At 40.5% G+C, this 17,144-nt stretch overlaps 1 protein-coding gene across 3 annotated transcripts in view; it reads right to left on the bottom strand.

The window, feature by feature from the left end:
* Positions 1–17,144, bottom strand: part of GK5 (glycerol kinase 5) — a 74,267-nt gene that overhangs the window by 5,445 nt on the left and 51,678 nt on the right. For 2 of the 3 annotated variants that reach the window (XM_032630259.1, XM_032630261.1), the window contains 4 exons: positions 7,899–8,032; positions 1,510–1,613; positions 589–648; positions 90–223 (listed from right to left, as the gene is read on the bottom strand). In XM_032630259.1, the coding sequence (XP_032486150.1) occupies positions 90–223; positions 589–648; positions 1,510–1,613; positions 7,899–8,032 (432 nt within the window). The remainder of the gene's footprint in view (positions 1–89; positions 224–588; positions 649–1,509; positions 1,614–7,898; positions 8,033–17,144) is intronic. The other variant, XM_032630260.1, reaches the window with a different exon arrangement.

The following is a 17,144-nucleotide window of genomic DNA, read 5'->3' on the forward strand; positions in this document are numbered from 1 at the left end:
TCTATAATTTTGTGATTTGGGAGGAGAAATGCTATCTGTAAGAAATGGTTTTGCAAGACAGCTCTCGTTTTAATAAAACCCACACGTACCAACAGCAAGACCAGCTAGAGAAGCTGCACCTACGCAGGACATATCAACGTGGACGGGTCTGTCTATCGTCTCATTAATCAGGTCTGAAGTCATCTGCATGACAAAACTGTTCTTACAAACTCCTCCATCTGCTCTGTGGGGAGAAAGATATTGGAGATAAATTACTGTAACAAAAGCATAAATACATTATTAATTCTTTTTTTAAAAGCCACACTTTTTTTTTAGATCCTTGATTTTATTTTTAAAGTTTAAAGATTCTTATAATACACATATGGGTGCTAAGATCCTCTCAGATTCCATATTGGGTTTTATTCTCCTTAAATCCAAAATTAGCTTTCCTTCCTCTCCAAATTCCTATGATCAAGAATTTTGTTGCAAAGAAGGTAAGCATAAGTTCTTTTTGAAATCCTGAATAATCATAATCATGAAAATGCCAACAGCAGCTACCAGTTAACTTCTAATTTCTAATTAAATCTATTAGGAACAAAGTTTACCTACCGAATTTTTCTTACAGGAATGTGGATCTCTTTCTGCATCACCTCATATAACTGTTTGTTTCTAGTTAAAAAAACAAGGAAACTATTTAGAGGCAGTTCATATCATAATAATTCTCTGTTTTTTTCCAATCTAGAATAATAACTGTGGTTTTATTTACATGACATTTATAAAATATGCAAAAGAAAACACTAAAGAAATATATTAGGCTAACTGGATGTCAATAACAGATGGTCAAGTAAACAAGGTTCAGGCCCTTCTGTTTTTCACTTTGATGCAAAAGAACATAATTTTTATTTCAGAACTAAATTTAATCTGTTACCATTCCTGCAAATAAAAATTTAAAGCAAGCATCCATTTAATAGGTATGGATGACACACCATAAATAGCATCTAATAGAAATCAAATATAAAAATAATGATTTTGTAATCAGAGAAAATGTTATTTTAAACATTACAAATGTTCCATTTGTTCCATTCATGACAGCTGCGTTTTTAATTTTAATGAGCTACACCTGCCCCGTAACAAAAAGACCAAAAGAAATATACATAAAGAATAATTCTGATGAGTCAATCTTTGAGTATAAAAGAAGCATTATTAGTTAGAATTCTCCTTCATGAATAAGGAAATAAAAGACTTTGAAAGTCCAAATTTTGAATCCTTTATGCTTAATAAATTGGATATTTTTAAAATCATTCAGTTTTCAGATATCAAATCTAAGTGGTACTGGTACTATTAAATGTGAAAAAAAAAGAGATGCAAAAAAATTAGTAATAATAATAGATTATATCATATACAGTATGAATTAAACTAAAGTATAAACAGTTAAAATTAAGAAATTTAAAAATTTAGTTTAGTAGAAATTAATAAAAGGAAATAGCGATACTGTATGGGGAGGGGGGAGTTTCGGGCAGGTTCTGGTACCTGAAAGCTATGGACTCCAATATTGCTCGTACAAGGTGGTATTTATTGGTGGAAGACTTCAAACCCATAAAAGAGGCACATGCACAGGGGTCATTTAATGGAGCCTGAAGTAAAAGACAGTAATATATTATTACTGCTCTATATTATATCTATAGACTTGAAGGTATATTATACAATAAAAACATAGCCATGTTAGAGAAAAAAAGAATGCTCATTTAGAGATAAATAGTTTTAACATAAATGATAGCCCCAAAATGATGTTAACTATTCAGATAACCTTTTGATAGGACTTAAGCAAGGATGAGTCACAGATATTAGACTTATGGGTTGGATCTTCTGTTTGCACCTGTACCAAGAAAAGGGACTGAAGCCCAGAGTAATAGATTATGAAATGCTTAGCTTGATATATGAGGAAAATGGAAAGCAATGCCAGTATTTCCCCTTTTCTCCAACTGTAAAGTGTTTACACTGAAACTGTTTACTATGTAGAGTGGTTTTTTGAGGATATTAAGTTAGACTTAAGATAAAAAAACTACAACACAAAAAAGTGTTTTCCAGTGTCATAACTTACACCCAATATGTTGTCAGACTTTCAAAGTAAACTCTATTTCTTAGCTTAAATAGTGTTTTTTCTTTTCTTTTATATATTTTATTTATTTATTTTTGGCTGCATTGGGTCTTCTTTGCTGCGCACGGGCTTTCTCCTAGTTGCGGTGAGCGGGGGCTACTCTTCCTCGTGGTGCACGGGCTTCTCATTGCAGTGGCTTTCTCTTGTTGCAGAGCACGGGCTCTAGGTGTGCGGGCTTCAGTAGTTGTGGCTCGCAGGCTCTAGAGCACAGGCTCAGTAGTTGTGGCGCACGGGCTTAGTTACTCCGCGGCGTGTGGGATCTTCCCGGACCAGGGCTCAAACCCGTGTCCCCCGCATTGGCAGGTGGATTTTTAACCACTGTGCCACCAGGGAAGTCCTAGGCTGGGTCATTTATGATATTAGGCAATAACACTAAAGAATCTGCCTGTCAATGCAGGGGACACGGGCTCCAGCCCTGGTCCAGGAAGATCCCACATGCCGCGGAGCAACTAAGCCCGTGCGCCACAACTACTGAGCCTGTGCTCTAGAGCCCGCGAGCCACAACTACTGAAGCCCGCACACCTAGAGCCCGTGCTCTGCGACAAGAGAAGCCCCCGCTCACCACAACTAGAGAAAGCCCATGTGCAGCAACGAAGACCCAATGCAGCCATAAATAAATAAATAAATATTTATATTAAAAAAGAGAACATAGAGCTGTAGATTTAAAAGAAAAGAAAAGAAAAGAAATGACCCTGCCTAACATCTGCATTTAAAAGGCATAATCTTGAGCTGGAATTATGTATTCATCAGACGAAGTTTGTATTGATCTTTCTGTAGCCAGAAATGCAAGACGATTCTGGGACACAAAGATGAAACACAAAGATCTCTGTCAAGCCTTGCCATCTCACAAGGAAACAGACAGAAGAGTCCCAACACACCTACGCAAAGTCATGACAGAGGGACAGGCTAGTGTTGTCAGGAAATGATGGTCCCCAGAAGCTCCTTCTAGCTTCAGAGCTTGACATACTATCTTTACCTGGAAAACTTTCTACCACACCTCCTCCTACTTAATCCTACTCCCCTTCCAAATTTTGGCTCAGCTTCCTCTGGGAAAACTTCGAATCCCAGAAAGTAGGTCAGGTTCCCCACTATCCATTTTTATGGAACCTTGTAACTTCCCATCATGTCATGTGCCAGTTTATAATCACAGATATTTGTGTGATTGTTGAAACTTCATCTTCTGTGCTACACTGTTAGCATCACAGGCAGAGAAACTCATCTGATGTGCTCACGGTGTGTCTCCAGGGCCTAGCACTGCACCTAGCCCCACACAGGGGATCAATACGCATTTGTTGAATCCATGAACAAATAATACTTTTCCTAATGCCTTAAATGAAGAAATTCTATATTACATCTTATCTTTATCATAGCCATGATTTTCCTCCTTGTGATCTTATCTTTCAAATTTATTTTGAAAGAGAATTTTTCAAACTTATTAAAACATCTTTTGGTGATTCACTCAGTAAAAGCTAAGTTATATAGTAAAGCTGGTCTATATACCAAGTGATATAATACTGTATGACAAAGATGGGTCAGACTCAGCCAGTTCAATTAGTCCCTAGTAGTATGTGATGGGTTTTTTGTGTTTTTTATGGCTGTGCCGTGTGCCTTGCAGGATCTCAGGTCCCGACCAGGGATGGAACCTGGGCCCCGGCAGTGAAAGAGCTGAGTCCTAACCATTGGACGGCCAGGGAATTCCCTTGCTATGGTTTTTTTCTGCGTAAAAATTACTTCTTCCAATATACCACATAAAATCCTGGCCTGAAATCACTTTTGTACAAATAGCTATGAACATAATTTACCGTTAGTAATAGGCCAACTTGAGGGGTTATAAATTCCATAGAAACCTAAAAATTTCTTAATAGGGTACAATGTCCCTGCATTTGTTAGTCCAACTGAGTCTCTCTTTGGGACGATAAAGCAGGAAAAACACTGGCAAGGTACTTTTAAGGGCCTGGTCACACCTTGCCAGGGCAGACAGCCTCCAGCCACACCTCCAATCTATCACTGCCAGGCCCATCAAGTGAGCTTTCCAGAACAGCAGGACTCAGCAAAGTTGTGTGTGGCTCTCTAAGCAAAACCAGCAGACTCCTGCCCGGGCCACAGGTCCTTGTCCCCACTGGAACCTCAGCCTAATCCGCTGGGGACTTGCACAATGGTTAAGGCCACCATACCTCTTGTCCTTGTCAAGCTAGACCCTAAAAGTAAGTTCTTCTGGCTCCAGTTATGTATTCCTGTTGTCAGAGTATTTTATGCTCTCCCAGGAAACAGCAGAGCGGTTAAGAATCTGGACCCCGGAGTCCTAAAGCCAGCTCTGTCACTCACTAGCTGTGTGACACTGCCCGTGATAGAACTGCTCCAAACCTCAGCTTCAGGATGGGATGTTAAGAGTATCTTCTACCTTGTTGAGTGACTGAGGATTAAATGAGACCGACGCGTGTAATGAAATTAGGACAGTGCCTGAGACATAGCGAGTATTCACAGGTTAGCTGCCACTATAATTTATATTTTAATTGTCATTTCTTACTCAAAGCCTTCCCACTATTACTCACTTTCTTCATAACTCTTTTACTATGCCTTTTCAACTTTTCCTTCTGTTGTCAATAAACTCCTCTAACTCTTAACTCTGAGACGTGCCTTCCACTGATTTTGTGGTTGGTTGCTATAACGAGCCTGGCTCTGTGCTGGGCAAATGGCTTCAGCTGCAGCTATGGAGTGGAAGGTCCACAGGCTTCCATACACAAGGACCAGAAGGACTGTTCTAGCCTCCCATGACTACCGTCAGCCACCATGCATCTGCTGTCAGCAGACACGTCGCCTCCCCCGTGTTTGCTTAGGCCCGCATCAATATCGTGCTTTATATCCCTTTACCTTTGCATGGCTCATATGTCCCAGTCACGCACAGAACTGGGGGGGGAATTACAGGGGGAGGGGTTCTCAGCAAACTGCTTGAATCCTTGTCTAAAGCAGCCATGTTTCATGCCCTCGTCCTACTGCTGCCACCACAACTGCAGGGGGAGAGCACAAGTCTGTCCAAGGCTTGAAAAGACAAGGTGGCCCAATCAGATTCCCTCCCCTGGAATCTGAAAGAGGAAGCGCTTCAGAGGGAACAGACGCGAAAAGGATGCGCAAGATGGAAAAAGGTTGTTGTGTTTATATCCAAACTGTGAAAAGGCAGAAAGTATAAGGAAAAGAATGACAGTTAAACAGAAGCTATGAGGAAGAAAGGGTACAGAGCAAAGCTGGTAAGGAGAAGGGAAAAGCACAGCCACAGAGAGGCAGAAACCACAGAGAAGAACACTGAGAACTGCTACGTCAGTTGCCAACTCCTTTCCAGTCCTGGTGCTCAGGAGTGTGTGAACAGCCAGCTCCTCTTGGGCGGGCAGGGGAAGAGAGGGAGGTGCTCAAGCAAGCCTGTTCCTTGCAAACCCAAGAACCTTCACTGGAGCATGACTCCTCATCCGCTGAAGACTGGCATTTGGTTCACGGTCCTGCCATCCTACTGTGTAGGGCCAACATCACAGTAACTTTAACATCAGGTAGATGGCCACTGATTCTTGCCTCCGATACCTGTGAGGGATGCTCTGCTCTAGCATGCCCCTCCCCAAACCTAGACAAAGCCGCAATGGCTGCACCAATTGATGCCACTCTGTGTACAGCCCTATGCTCCAGCCCATTCCCTAAAGTGGCTGCCCCACAAGTTCCCCCTGTCCTCGAAGTTCCTCCAATGCCCCTTTCTCAGATGATGCCCCTGAGGCTATTAGGAGCCTTCAATATCCTGCCCACCATTACTGGCAACTGTAACAATATTCTAAAATTAAAGGCAGTATCATAGATACTTGACCCTTCCTTCCTTCCATTCTCCTAGCCCGCATTTTCTCTAGTTGTTGACGTTGGCAACTTACAAGTGATCTCCCCACTATTTTCTGAACACCTTAGTATCAACACACTATTGTTGTTTGAATTAACTTTTGGTTTCCAATTAAGAGTTTCATTTTACATCAGGAAATAACGAGCCTGCGGTCCTTCCCCACCCCACCCACTTCAACATACTGCCAGGTTGCAATCATGGCAGGACAGGGACATTTTGTTAGCAACATGAAATTAAAATCACATCTGTGATAGTGTTGTCTAATCTTTTGGACTTTAGCAATACTTTGGTTTTTTTAATCACATAGTTTACATTATTTTTACAGGCATATGAACTGGTGGAGAAGTTAGAGTTGCCAAGGCAGAGTCACAACTAGGTCCCCCAGCACATTTTTCAAAAAGGGAAGAATCCACAGTAACCTAATTAAACCCTCCCTTTGCTGATGACAACTATTCATCCAACCTTCCTCCTTAAACCTCAATCAGACAAATATTCTTCATTACCTGTCCTATCATGGATGCTATTTGGGTGCGTCACATCACTCTGAAGAGGACGCAATGCAACCTTTTTATGTAGTTAATACACTTTTAGTCCTTTGTGATAAAGTATATAGAAGGAAATTATTACAGATATTAAAATAATGCTCATTTAAAAATCTAGTTTGAAAATATGGTATTTTTAGGGATTTAAAACCATCCTGATCTAACTCCTTTCACCAGGTTCTACATTGTATTATCCAAACTTCTAAATTTTGGATTTTTTGTAACTGATTGCTTGAGTATAGATGGACTAGAAGAAAGGGAAATTTTTATTTTTTGAAAGAAAAAAATATTTAGAGGAGTATTAAAGGACTAATTATCCCCCCAAAAAGGAATTTTGTTTATAATAATATACTTGAAAACAGTTTGTAAAAGTCTTTGTAACACTCTGCTAAAATTAAAGGTAGTATCAACAGATCTTTCAATTAAATACAAAGTTAAATATTACAAAATCAAGTATTTTACTGAGTTCACTTTTTAGTTAGGCAAGGTAACCAACATCCCACATCATAACGGTTAACCAAAAGAAATTCTGATGTTTTTTTAAAATGTTAGGGACTTGCCTGGTGGCACAGTGGTTAAGAATCCGCCTGCCAATGCAGGGGACACGGGTTTGATCCCTGGTCTGGGAAGATCCCACATGCTGCAGAGCAACTAAGCCCGTGCGCCACAACTACTGAGCCCATGCGCCACAACTACTGAAGCCTGCACACCCTAGAGCCCACACACCACAACTACTGAGCCCATGTGCTGCAAATACTGAGCCTGCATGCTGCAACTACTGAAGCCTGCGCGCCTAGAGCCCATGCTCCGCAACAAGAGAAGCCATGGCAATGCGAAGCCCATGCACCACAACAAAGCGTAGTCCCAGTTCGCTGCAACTAGAGAAAGCCTGCACGTAGCAACGAAGACCTGATGCAGCCAAAAAAAAAAGAAAAAAAATTAATGAAACTTATAAACAACTGAAAAAAATAAGGTATAATATATACCTTAACATTATTTTTCTAATTCTCAATGGTACACCTCTTCTAACTAAAGAATGCTGATCTATTTTCCCCCACTGGTAAATGGCTATTTTTGGTCATGATAAAGTAACCATGGGTCTTATGTAAAAGTTCTATAATAAACCTGCCAACTTTTAGTTTTCACAGAGATGGAGTTCTGAGCAGAAGCCAGCAGAATTTGCCCTGCCCTCTCGTGGAATTCATGCTAGGTCAAAACACAACTTCTCAGCCCTAGAAAGTACCTTTCACTTCAGTTCTGTTCAGTGCCCACATTTTCAGATACATAATATTAGGTGTGAGTATGAAGAGGGAAATGTTTGTAATTGCCATTAACTTAAAAAAAATACCTGCAATCCACTAAAAGATGGGACAAAATAAACTCCTTCCGAATCTTCCAAACTTTTGGCCATTTTTTCAGTTTCAGCAGCATCTGTGAACAGATCTGCAAAAACAAAAACAAACAAACAACAACAACAAAACCCTAAAACAAAACGAAGGGGTTGGGGAGGGACAAACAGAATTATGTTATACGACTAGTATTCACCTGCATCAGCATTTATTACGAATATAATGTGAGAGGTCGCTCACTTAAAAGGGTCAACACAAAGGCAATCTGCTCTAGTGCTATCTGGGTTCTCCCACTGCAAAGGTTTATGGCCCATGGAAAGGACAAGGGAGACAGAAGACCCTCTTCGATGGGCTCTGGATGTAACAGGCCTTACTTTTTTCCTTTAAAGATAATTGGGCTGTTTAAGCATCAATTCTATGTATTTTTTGGCATTAAAAACTTTATTCTCCTAAAGATTACACCCATTCTAGTTTTCTGATGAAAAGATCATCTACCTATAACAAACAAGAGAGTCAACTGAAAAACTATTCCATCTAAGGAGTTCAGTAAAGGGCCAGTAACACAGAGATACACTAAAAGTCAATTTTTATAAAACAAACAAAAAATCAAGATCTAATTTATTTAGTATACTTTTTTTTAATTGAAGTATACATATAGGAAGATGCACAAATGCTAAATGTACAGCTGGATGAATTTTCACAGTGTGAATACAACCAGGAAACCAACACCTAGGTCAAGATACCAACTTCTTTTGCTCAACATCATGTGTGTGAGATTCCTTTTGTTACAAGTAGTTGTACTTCATTCATTCTCATGCCTGTATAGTATTCCATTCTCACCATACACAGTTCATTCAATTATTCTACAGCTGATACACATATGGGTAGTTTCCAGTTTGGGGCTAATATAAATAGGCCACTTTGAACACTCATGTACCTTCTTTTTGGTAAGCATATGTATATGTTTCTGTTTGTTATATACCAAGGGATGGAATTGCTGGTCCTAGGATCTTCACATTTAGGACTAGCTTTAGCAGATATTGCTGAATCGTTTTCCAAAGTGGTTTTGCCAATTTAAGGCTCTTGCCAGGCATGTGAGAGTTCCAGTTATCCCATATTCTTGTTAACAATTGATACTGTCTATGGTTTTCATTTTTACTGTTTGGTGGTATTACACAATAGCTTGATTTTGTATTTCTCTGTTGACTAATGAAGTTGAAATCCTTTTCACTGGCCATTTGGATACCCTTGTTTGTAATGTGACTCCTGAATAAGCATGTGAGACTGACAGCATAGATCAGATGCAAAAGATCAGGAATTGGTCATAATAAATATTGCTGGCCTTATACAGTAATACTTAGGTTGGTTTTATTTTCTTGTATGTTTTGTTATTCTTATAATGAAGAATTGATTAAAGACAAGACGCTTAAGGAACACCTATGATAAAACTATGGTTAATGAGGATCGCTCAATAATTATTACAAATTTTACTCAAAATGACAGTTATCAGATCCATAAGTCACATTCATTTGTTCAAAATGTCCAATAACACATCAAAATAGACAGCACTTCAAAAACTAATATATTAAGAAAAAAACACTGCTCTTAAAAATCTATACTTTGGGGCTTCCCTGGTGGCGCAGTGGTTGAGAGTCCGCCTGCCGATGCAGGGGACACGGGTTCGTGCCCCGGTCTGGGAAGATCCCACATGCCGCGGAGCGGCTGGGCCCGTGAGCCATGGCCGCTGAGCCTGCGCGTCCGGAGCCTGTCCTCCGCAACGGGAGAGGCCACAACAGTGAGAGGCCCGCGTAACGCATAAAAAAAAAAAAAAAAAAAAAAAAAATCTATACTTTGAAGAAATCATGTCCAAATGTCTAAATTTTTCAACCAAGATGTGGAAAACATAATAGATGGCTGGTTTGAGGAAAGTTTTTGGTAACAGACAAAGAAACAGGGGGAAGAAAATCTAGTTTGTCCACATTCTTTACTGGTTGTTCTGTCCTTGCTTGAAGAATTTCTCTAAACAATCTTCTACCTAAAATGCTCACCAATGAGCTGATTAATGGAAAGTCCTGTGGAGTAGGCAGACTTCACTCTATCTCTCCCAGTGAATGCAACTAAGAATCCTGGATGCAATACACAGAAAAGCTATCTGAAGACTCAAAAGAATAAGCTAGCAGTCCAACCAAGGAACTCTGAGTACCACCAAACCAGCAGTGAGTTTCCTGTTTTTTATTTTCTCTGATATCTCCTGTCCTAGAATCAGGGACAGCCTGAAACCTGAAACTTGGGTCTGTACATCAGGTACAAATATGAAGAGCTTCTGAAGAAGCCCCTCTTTTTGGTCTGAGGAGTGAGAGTCAGGGGTCTCCACAGGACAGAGAGTGGGGAAATGATCCTGTTTTTTTTGTTTTTTGAATGTTTTTTCATTCTACCTGAATGAGAGAGAAAAAACATTGTATCTTCATGTTTTTGCAAAAACAAATAGGAAGGATAAACCAAAAACAAATGTAGTATCTACAAGAGGTAGGAAGACAGGGTGAAGGGAGAGGAGAGGGAGTCAACTGCTCCTTCTTTTATGAATTTGACTTGGAAATCATGCTAAAATTCCACATTAAAAAATGTTTTTAAAAAGGATGCAGAGGGAAAAAAACTAAAAATGAATGGTAACAGAAACAAATGAACCCAGTTCTTTTCAAATTAATAAACTCACCGAAGGGAGAAGAAAAAGAATTAATCCAGGTAATTTGAATAGCATGCTTGGACCATATACCCTTAATATAAAGGAAAAAAAACCTTTGAACGTTGTTTGTTGGAGTGGTATGGGTCTAGTAACTCAAACTCTTTGGTGTATATTTTAAGATTGAGCAAATAAGTACATAATATTAATGTTGTTGGGAGCCAGGTTCTCAACGTGGTTTTTTCCACGTCGAGAAAAAACAAGTGGGAGACAAAAATGTGGAACAGGGACCCTTCTCTCTCTCTCTCTCACACACACACACACACACACATTTCCAGCTCTTCTACAAAGGCATTCCAGTCATTGTTCTTATATGTTTTTAAATTTTTTTTAATTTATCAAATTGTACATTTACTTATTGGCTGCACTGCATAGCTTGTGGGATCTTAGCTCCTCAACCAGGGATTGAACCCGAGCCCTCAGCAGTAAAAGTATGGAGTCCTAACCTCTGGACCACCAGGGAATTCCCCCAGTCATTGTTTTTATTTTTTTAATAAATGTATTTATTTTTGGCTGCATTGGGTCTTCGTTGTTGGGTCTTAGTTGCTGAGCACGGGCTTTCTCAAGTTGCAGCAAGCGGGGGCTACTCTTCATTGCAGTTCGCGAGCTTCTTACTGCAGTGGCTTCTCTTGTTGCAGAGTTTGGGCTCTAGGCGTGTGGGCTTCAGTAGTTGTGGCACGTGGGCTCAGTAGTTGTGGCTCGCAGGCTCTAGAGCGCAGGCTCAATAGTTGCGGCCCATGGGCTTAGTTGATCCGCAGCATGTGGGATCTTCCCGGACCAGGGCTTAAACCCATGTCCTCTGCATCAGCAGGCAGATTCTCAACCACTGCACACCAGGCAAGTCCCTCATTGCTTTTAAATACCATTTCCCACTAAAAGGAGGCAGGGCTCATTGGAAAAGTGGCTAATTCCAGGGCAGGAATTCCAGGGCAGGAAACACAAGATGAGCTTAAAACCACCTTGTGCCAGAAATTAAGGAAGTGCTCAAAAATAATACAGATAGACACTTCAAAGACATAGAAGCTAGACTGAGGAAGTTTTCACTGGCCAAATCTGGGGCTATTTGAGCATGAAAAAAATAAACAAATAAGAACTGCAAAAATTATAACCTGCTGAATAAAATAAGAAACCATGAGTTTATACCAATAATAAATTAACAGAGGAGAAGGGAAAGCTCTTCCTTATATAACAGAATGCTAACTAATAAACAGAGGGAAAAATGGAGTTAGAAAGCACCATTTTGCAACTATCATAGTGAAGACTGATCCAGGTAGGAATCATCAATGAAAGCTAAATTTAGGGGATGGGGGAAGTTTGGTGAGAAAAGGGGTACCAAGCTAATCTCAAAGTATCTCGCCACATATTATTTATTACAAAAAAATGGTAATTATACAATGGAGAAATCAGAAAATATCTTATGCACTTGAACAAAACTGACAGAACCAAAACAGGAGTAAGAGGCACTTTGCATCTCCAGGTATGTATTCTGAGAAAGACACATTATCACTTATGTATAATTTCAGTCCAAACTATATAACCTGGATCTAGACATGAAACACCCAAATTGAGGGACATTCTATAAAATAACTGACTTATATTCTTCAAAAATGTCAATAGAAACAGAATAGTTGATGAAACTGTTCTAGATTAAAGGAAATTATACAATAAGCAATCCTGAACTGGACCCTGTATTGGAAAAAAATTGCCATGAAGGACAGGATTGGGACATCTGACAAAAGTATTGTACCCACTGTTAAAATTTTCTGAAGTTAATAACCATACTTTAGCTATGTGAGAGAATATTCTTGTTCTTAGGAAATACATAGTGAAATACTACAGGGAAAGAAGTAAGATGCATGCAAGCTATTATCAAAGAGCTCAGAAAATTATCTAGATATTTATCTATCCTATAGCATATTGGATGGATAGATGGATGGGTGGGTAATAGATAGATAGGTAAAGCAATTATGGCAAAATGTTGAAACATAGGGATAATCTGGGATAAAGGGTATACATGAATTTTTGTACTATTTTTACAAGTTTGAAATTATTTCAAAACAAAAAGTTAAAACAGTTCTCATTTTCTCTTCTCTCTTTCTCCACCCCCCCACATATACGTATATAAACTTACTGAAACGTATATAGGGTAACTTAGATATGTTTAAAAGAGATTTAGTTTATCAATCTACCTTTTATGATTTGCATACCTTTACCATTTTGGGGTTGGAAATTTAAAATGCTTCTCTTTATTTGCATATTAATAAGCATTCATCATTTTCATCTAAGTACTAATTTTTACAGAATTATAGTCATTTTCGTTATTTTCTGGACACTATTAAATTGTGTTTCAAATGTTTTCCTTGGCCCTATGCTACTTAAGAAAAGACATTTCAAATTTCCATGTGGCTAAGTACCATTTAAATACTGTTTTTACTATTCATTTCTAACTGTATTACATAACAGGCTGAGATGTTCCACTCTTGTTTTTTTTTTTTTTGCGGTACGCGGGCCTCTCACTATTGTGGCCTCTCCCGTAGCGGAGCACAGGCTCCGGACGCGCAGGCTCCGCAGCATGTGGGATCTTCCCGGACCAGGGCACGAACCCGGCTCCCCTGCATCGGCAGGCGGACTCTCAACCACTGCGCCTCCAGGGAAGCCCTGAGATGTTCCACTCTTGCTTGTCTAAGTATGGCACTGAGAAAAGGATTTGGTTCTGTGCATGTGTGTGTGTGTGTGTGTGCGTGTGTGTGTGTGTAAAGGGATTTACACAGACTTGAAATAAAAACACAGATGAACAGGAAGAAGAATGAAGAACAGAAAAGATGTACACTCCGTTGTCTATTCTTGACCAGCAATTTGCTCCATAAATTACACATCACAGAATTAAAAGCATTTATTGGAAGGAAAAAAAATACCATTTTGAAACATTGGACAGGAACATTACTTTCTTTTGTAGAGCAAGCATGCACACACATAAAATCTTTAAGCCCAGCTTAATTAGGGGCTCTTTTTAGTGTTAAGATCACTTCAATCTCTTAAAAGGATATCCAAAACTATGTTCTTAATGTATGGAAATAAAGTGTTTACATTACAGTAAGAAAACTTAAATCAGTTTGGTATAAGAGCAGCTCAAATAAAATAGAACAAAGAGAAGTCTGGCCTACTACCAGGAAAAAAATATATTTTTATTTGGAAAACACTTTATTTGTATCCTTTGCTTTCTCCATATTGAGATTTTTGTTCTAGCTCATTTTGGGTAATTTCTTCAGAAAGTATATACTGCATGGCCAAGAAATGTGCCTTTTGCACTTAATCTGAATGACGTCTTAGCCAGACCCTGGAATATTGGCTCCCTGTTCTTTTTTCTCTGTAATGGGTAGATGTTGTTCCACTTTCAAAATTTTACAACTAACTTCCAGGCCGGTCTGATTCTCTTCTCTTTATAAATCAACTATTCTTCCTCTCTCAACTCTTTTCTTTATTCTTGGGATTCAGACAATTCATCTACATATGACTGTCTTAGTGTGCGACTTTTTTAAACTTAGTAAAGCCATTTCACTCTGAAAACTTAGGTCTTTCTTCAGTTCAGGGACATTTATTTTCAATTCTCTCTTCAATTTTTACATTTTCATAATTCCATTTTCATATTCTAGAAAAGAGACAGTTAGTCACATATTTCTTTCCTCTGATCTTTCCTCTATATATCTTACCTTTCAGCTTTATTTTCTATTTTTTCCCTTTTTGTTGTTAAATTCTTCCTGATCCCTACTTGGGTTTTCAGTACTGTCCATTTTACATATTATTAATTTCTTTACATATTATATATCACAGTTTTTGCTCTTTGAAATTATTTGTTCCCAACATTTCTTCGCAATATCTTCTTTTATCCATTTACTGTTTTATTTTTGTTGTTGTTTCATATATATATATATATATATATATATATATGTATTTTTTTTTTTTTTTGCAGTACGCAGGCCTCTCACTGTTGTGGCCTCTCCTATTGCGGAGCACAGGCTCTGGAGGCGCAGGCTCAGTGGCCATGGCTCACGGCCCTAGCCGCTCCGCGGCATGTGGGATCTTCCCGGACCGGAGCACAGACCCGTGTCCCCTGCATCAGCAGGCGGACTCTCAACCACTGCACCACCAGGGAAGCCCTGTTGTTATATATTTTTAATAAGTTTATGTATTTATTTATTTTTGGCTGCGTTGGGTCTTTGTTGCTGTGCCCGGGCTTTCTCTAGTTGCGGCGAGCGGGGGCTACTCTTCATTGCAGTGCATGGGCTTCTCATTGCAGTGGCTTCTCTTGTTGTGGAACGCAGCCTCAGTAGTTGTGATGCACGGGCTTAGCTGCTCTGTGGCATGTGGGATCTTCCTGGACCAGGGATCGAACCCGTGTCCCCTGCATTGGCAGGCGGATTTTTTTTTTTTTTTTTGCGGTACGCGGGCCTCTCACTGTTGTGGCCTCTCCCGTTGCGAAGCACAGGCTCCGGACGCGCAGGCTCAGCGGCCATGGCTCACGGGCCTAGCCACGCCGCGGCATGTGGGACCTTCCCGGACCGGGGCACGAACCCGTGTCCCCTGCATCGGCAGGCGGACTCTCAACCACTGCACCACCAGGGAAGCCCTGGCAGGCGGATTTTTAACCACTGCGCCACCAGGGAAGCCCACTGTTGTTATTTTAATCTTCTGTTTCCTCCATGACATCTGCCTCTGTGGGAGCCACCTGTTGTGCTTTATCGAACTTGGTCACCCTCCTTCAGGGTACTGGATGTTCTTGAATGCTTTGTGCTTTCCTTCAGGTCAGGCTTATGGGGTTGGCAGGCAGTGAGAGGTAAGGGAATGAATGCCCTTGGCTCTCGGGTTTCTCAGAGTATGAGAAAGATTAGGCCTCTCCACTTATCCTGGAAGAGGAGCAATTCAGACCAATCAGTACTGACGTCCACTGTTACCAGGTTCTCCCAGGAGTGGGGAGGCCCAGCTTTTTCTTCTCCACATCTGAGGCGATTTTCTCTTGGCTCAGCAGGCTCGATCCATAGAGAACATCTACAGGGTCCTCACCAGCCTCTGGTATTTTCACCAATAACACTCAGTTGGTGCCCTCTACAGACCCTGGGTCTGCACAGTCTCCTTGACAACTCAAGGTTTCATTCATGACTGGGTTCCACTCCAGCTGCAGCCACATTTATCTTACTGTGTGTCATCCCAGCAGGAAGCAAGAGGGATACAAGACCATGAACAAAAACCCTACTCACTAGCAATAGCATGTAACCATTCACCACCACCTAATTAGTTCCTAGATGAGAGAATGTTTATCTCATCTCCTCTAAAGAGAGAGGCTGTTATCTCTCTTCAGAAGAGGCCCAGAGAGAAGAAATCAGTTTCCTTTATTTCTAGTAAACAAGAGTCCTGGGTAATTTACAAAGTATACTGGGAGTCTGATGGGGCTTGCCTGGAGCAGGCAGATGTGACATGTAGCAATTAAAAGTGGAATTGCTAAGGAAAAGATGTCCCCTGACCCGAGTTACTGGAGGACAACAGAGATGGGAACTGTCTCAGTTGTAGAAAAGAAATAGGGCGTTCTTTCAGTTCCTTAAATAGGCCATGCTTCTCCCTGCTCAGGGCCTTCTTCACTGGTCCTCTCTGCTTGGGCTGCTCCTTGACCAAGTGCTTCTCCCATCTGTCCAACCACTCTTGTTCTTCCTTCAGTCCTAGCTGAAACACGACTTCTTTTTCTATTTTTTTTTTTTAGTTGCAGATGACTTTTTAAAAAATAAATTATTTATTTATTGTTTTTGGCTGCATTGGGTCTTTGTTGCTGTGCACGGGCTTTCTCTGGTTGCGGCGAGTGGGGGCTACTCTTTGTTGCCGTGCGCGGGCTTCTCATTGCAGGGGCTTCTCTTGTTACGGAGCACGGGCTCTAGGCACGCGGGCTTCAGTAGCTGTGGCACGTGGGCTCAGTAGTTGTGGCACACGAGCTCTAGAGTGCAGGCTCAGTAGTTGTGGAGCATGGGCTTAGTTGCTTCGCGGCATGTGGGATCTTCCCGGGCCAGGGTTCAAACCCATGTCCCCTGCATTGGCAGGCAGATTCTTAACCACTGCACCACCAGGGAAGCCTGAAGCATGACTTCTTTAAAGAAGCCCTCTGATTCCCCAGACCAAACAAAGCACCCCCTTTAGAAAGAGATCACTGATTCTACCTCTATTTCTCTTTCCTGGTACTACTTAACACTAATTTCTTTTGTTTTTTTCCATTATTCATTTAATATACATCTTTCCTGCTAGACTATAACCTCCGTGAGGGCAGGGAGTGACTGTCTTATCCACTGGTGTCTCCTAGCATGTACAGGTCCAGGTTCGTACTTAGCACTTAATTTCTTGTTAACTGAATAAAAGCTGGAAGACATAGAAATATTTCTAAGATTGAGATAGCAAAATAGGGAACAAAGAGTGAAGGGGAGCCGAGATGGACCAGATGAAAAGGAAAAAGAGATGATCCCATAGG

This window comes from Phocoena sinus, chromosome 4 (assembly GCF_008692025.1).
Source record: "Phocoena sinus isolate mPhoSin1 chromosome 4, mPhoSin1.pri, whole genome shotgun sequence".
Lineage (NCBI taxonomy): Eukaryota > Metazoa > Chordata > Mammalia > Artiodactyla > Phocoenidae > Phocoena > Phocoena sinus.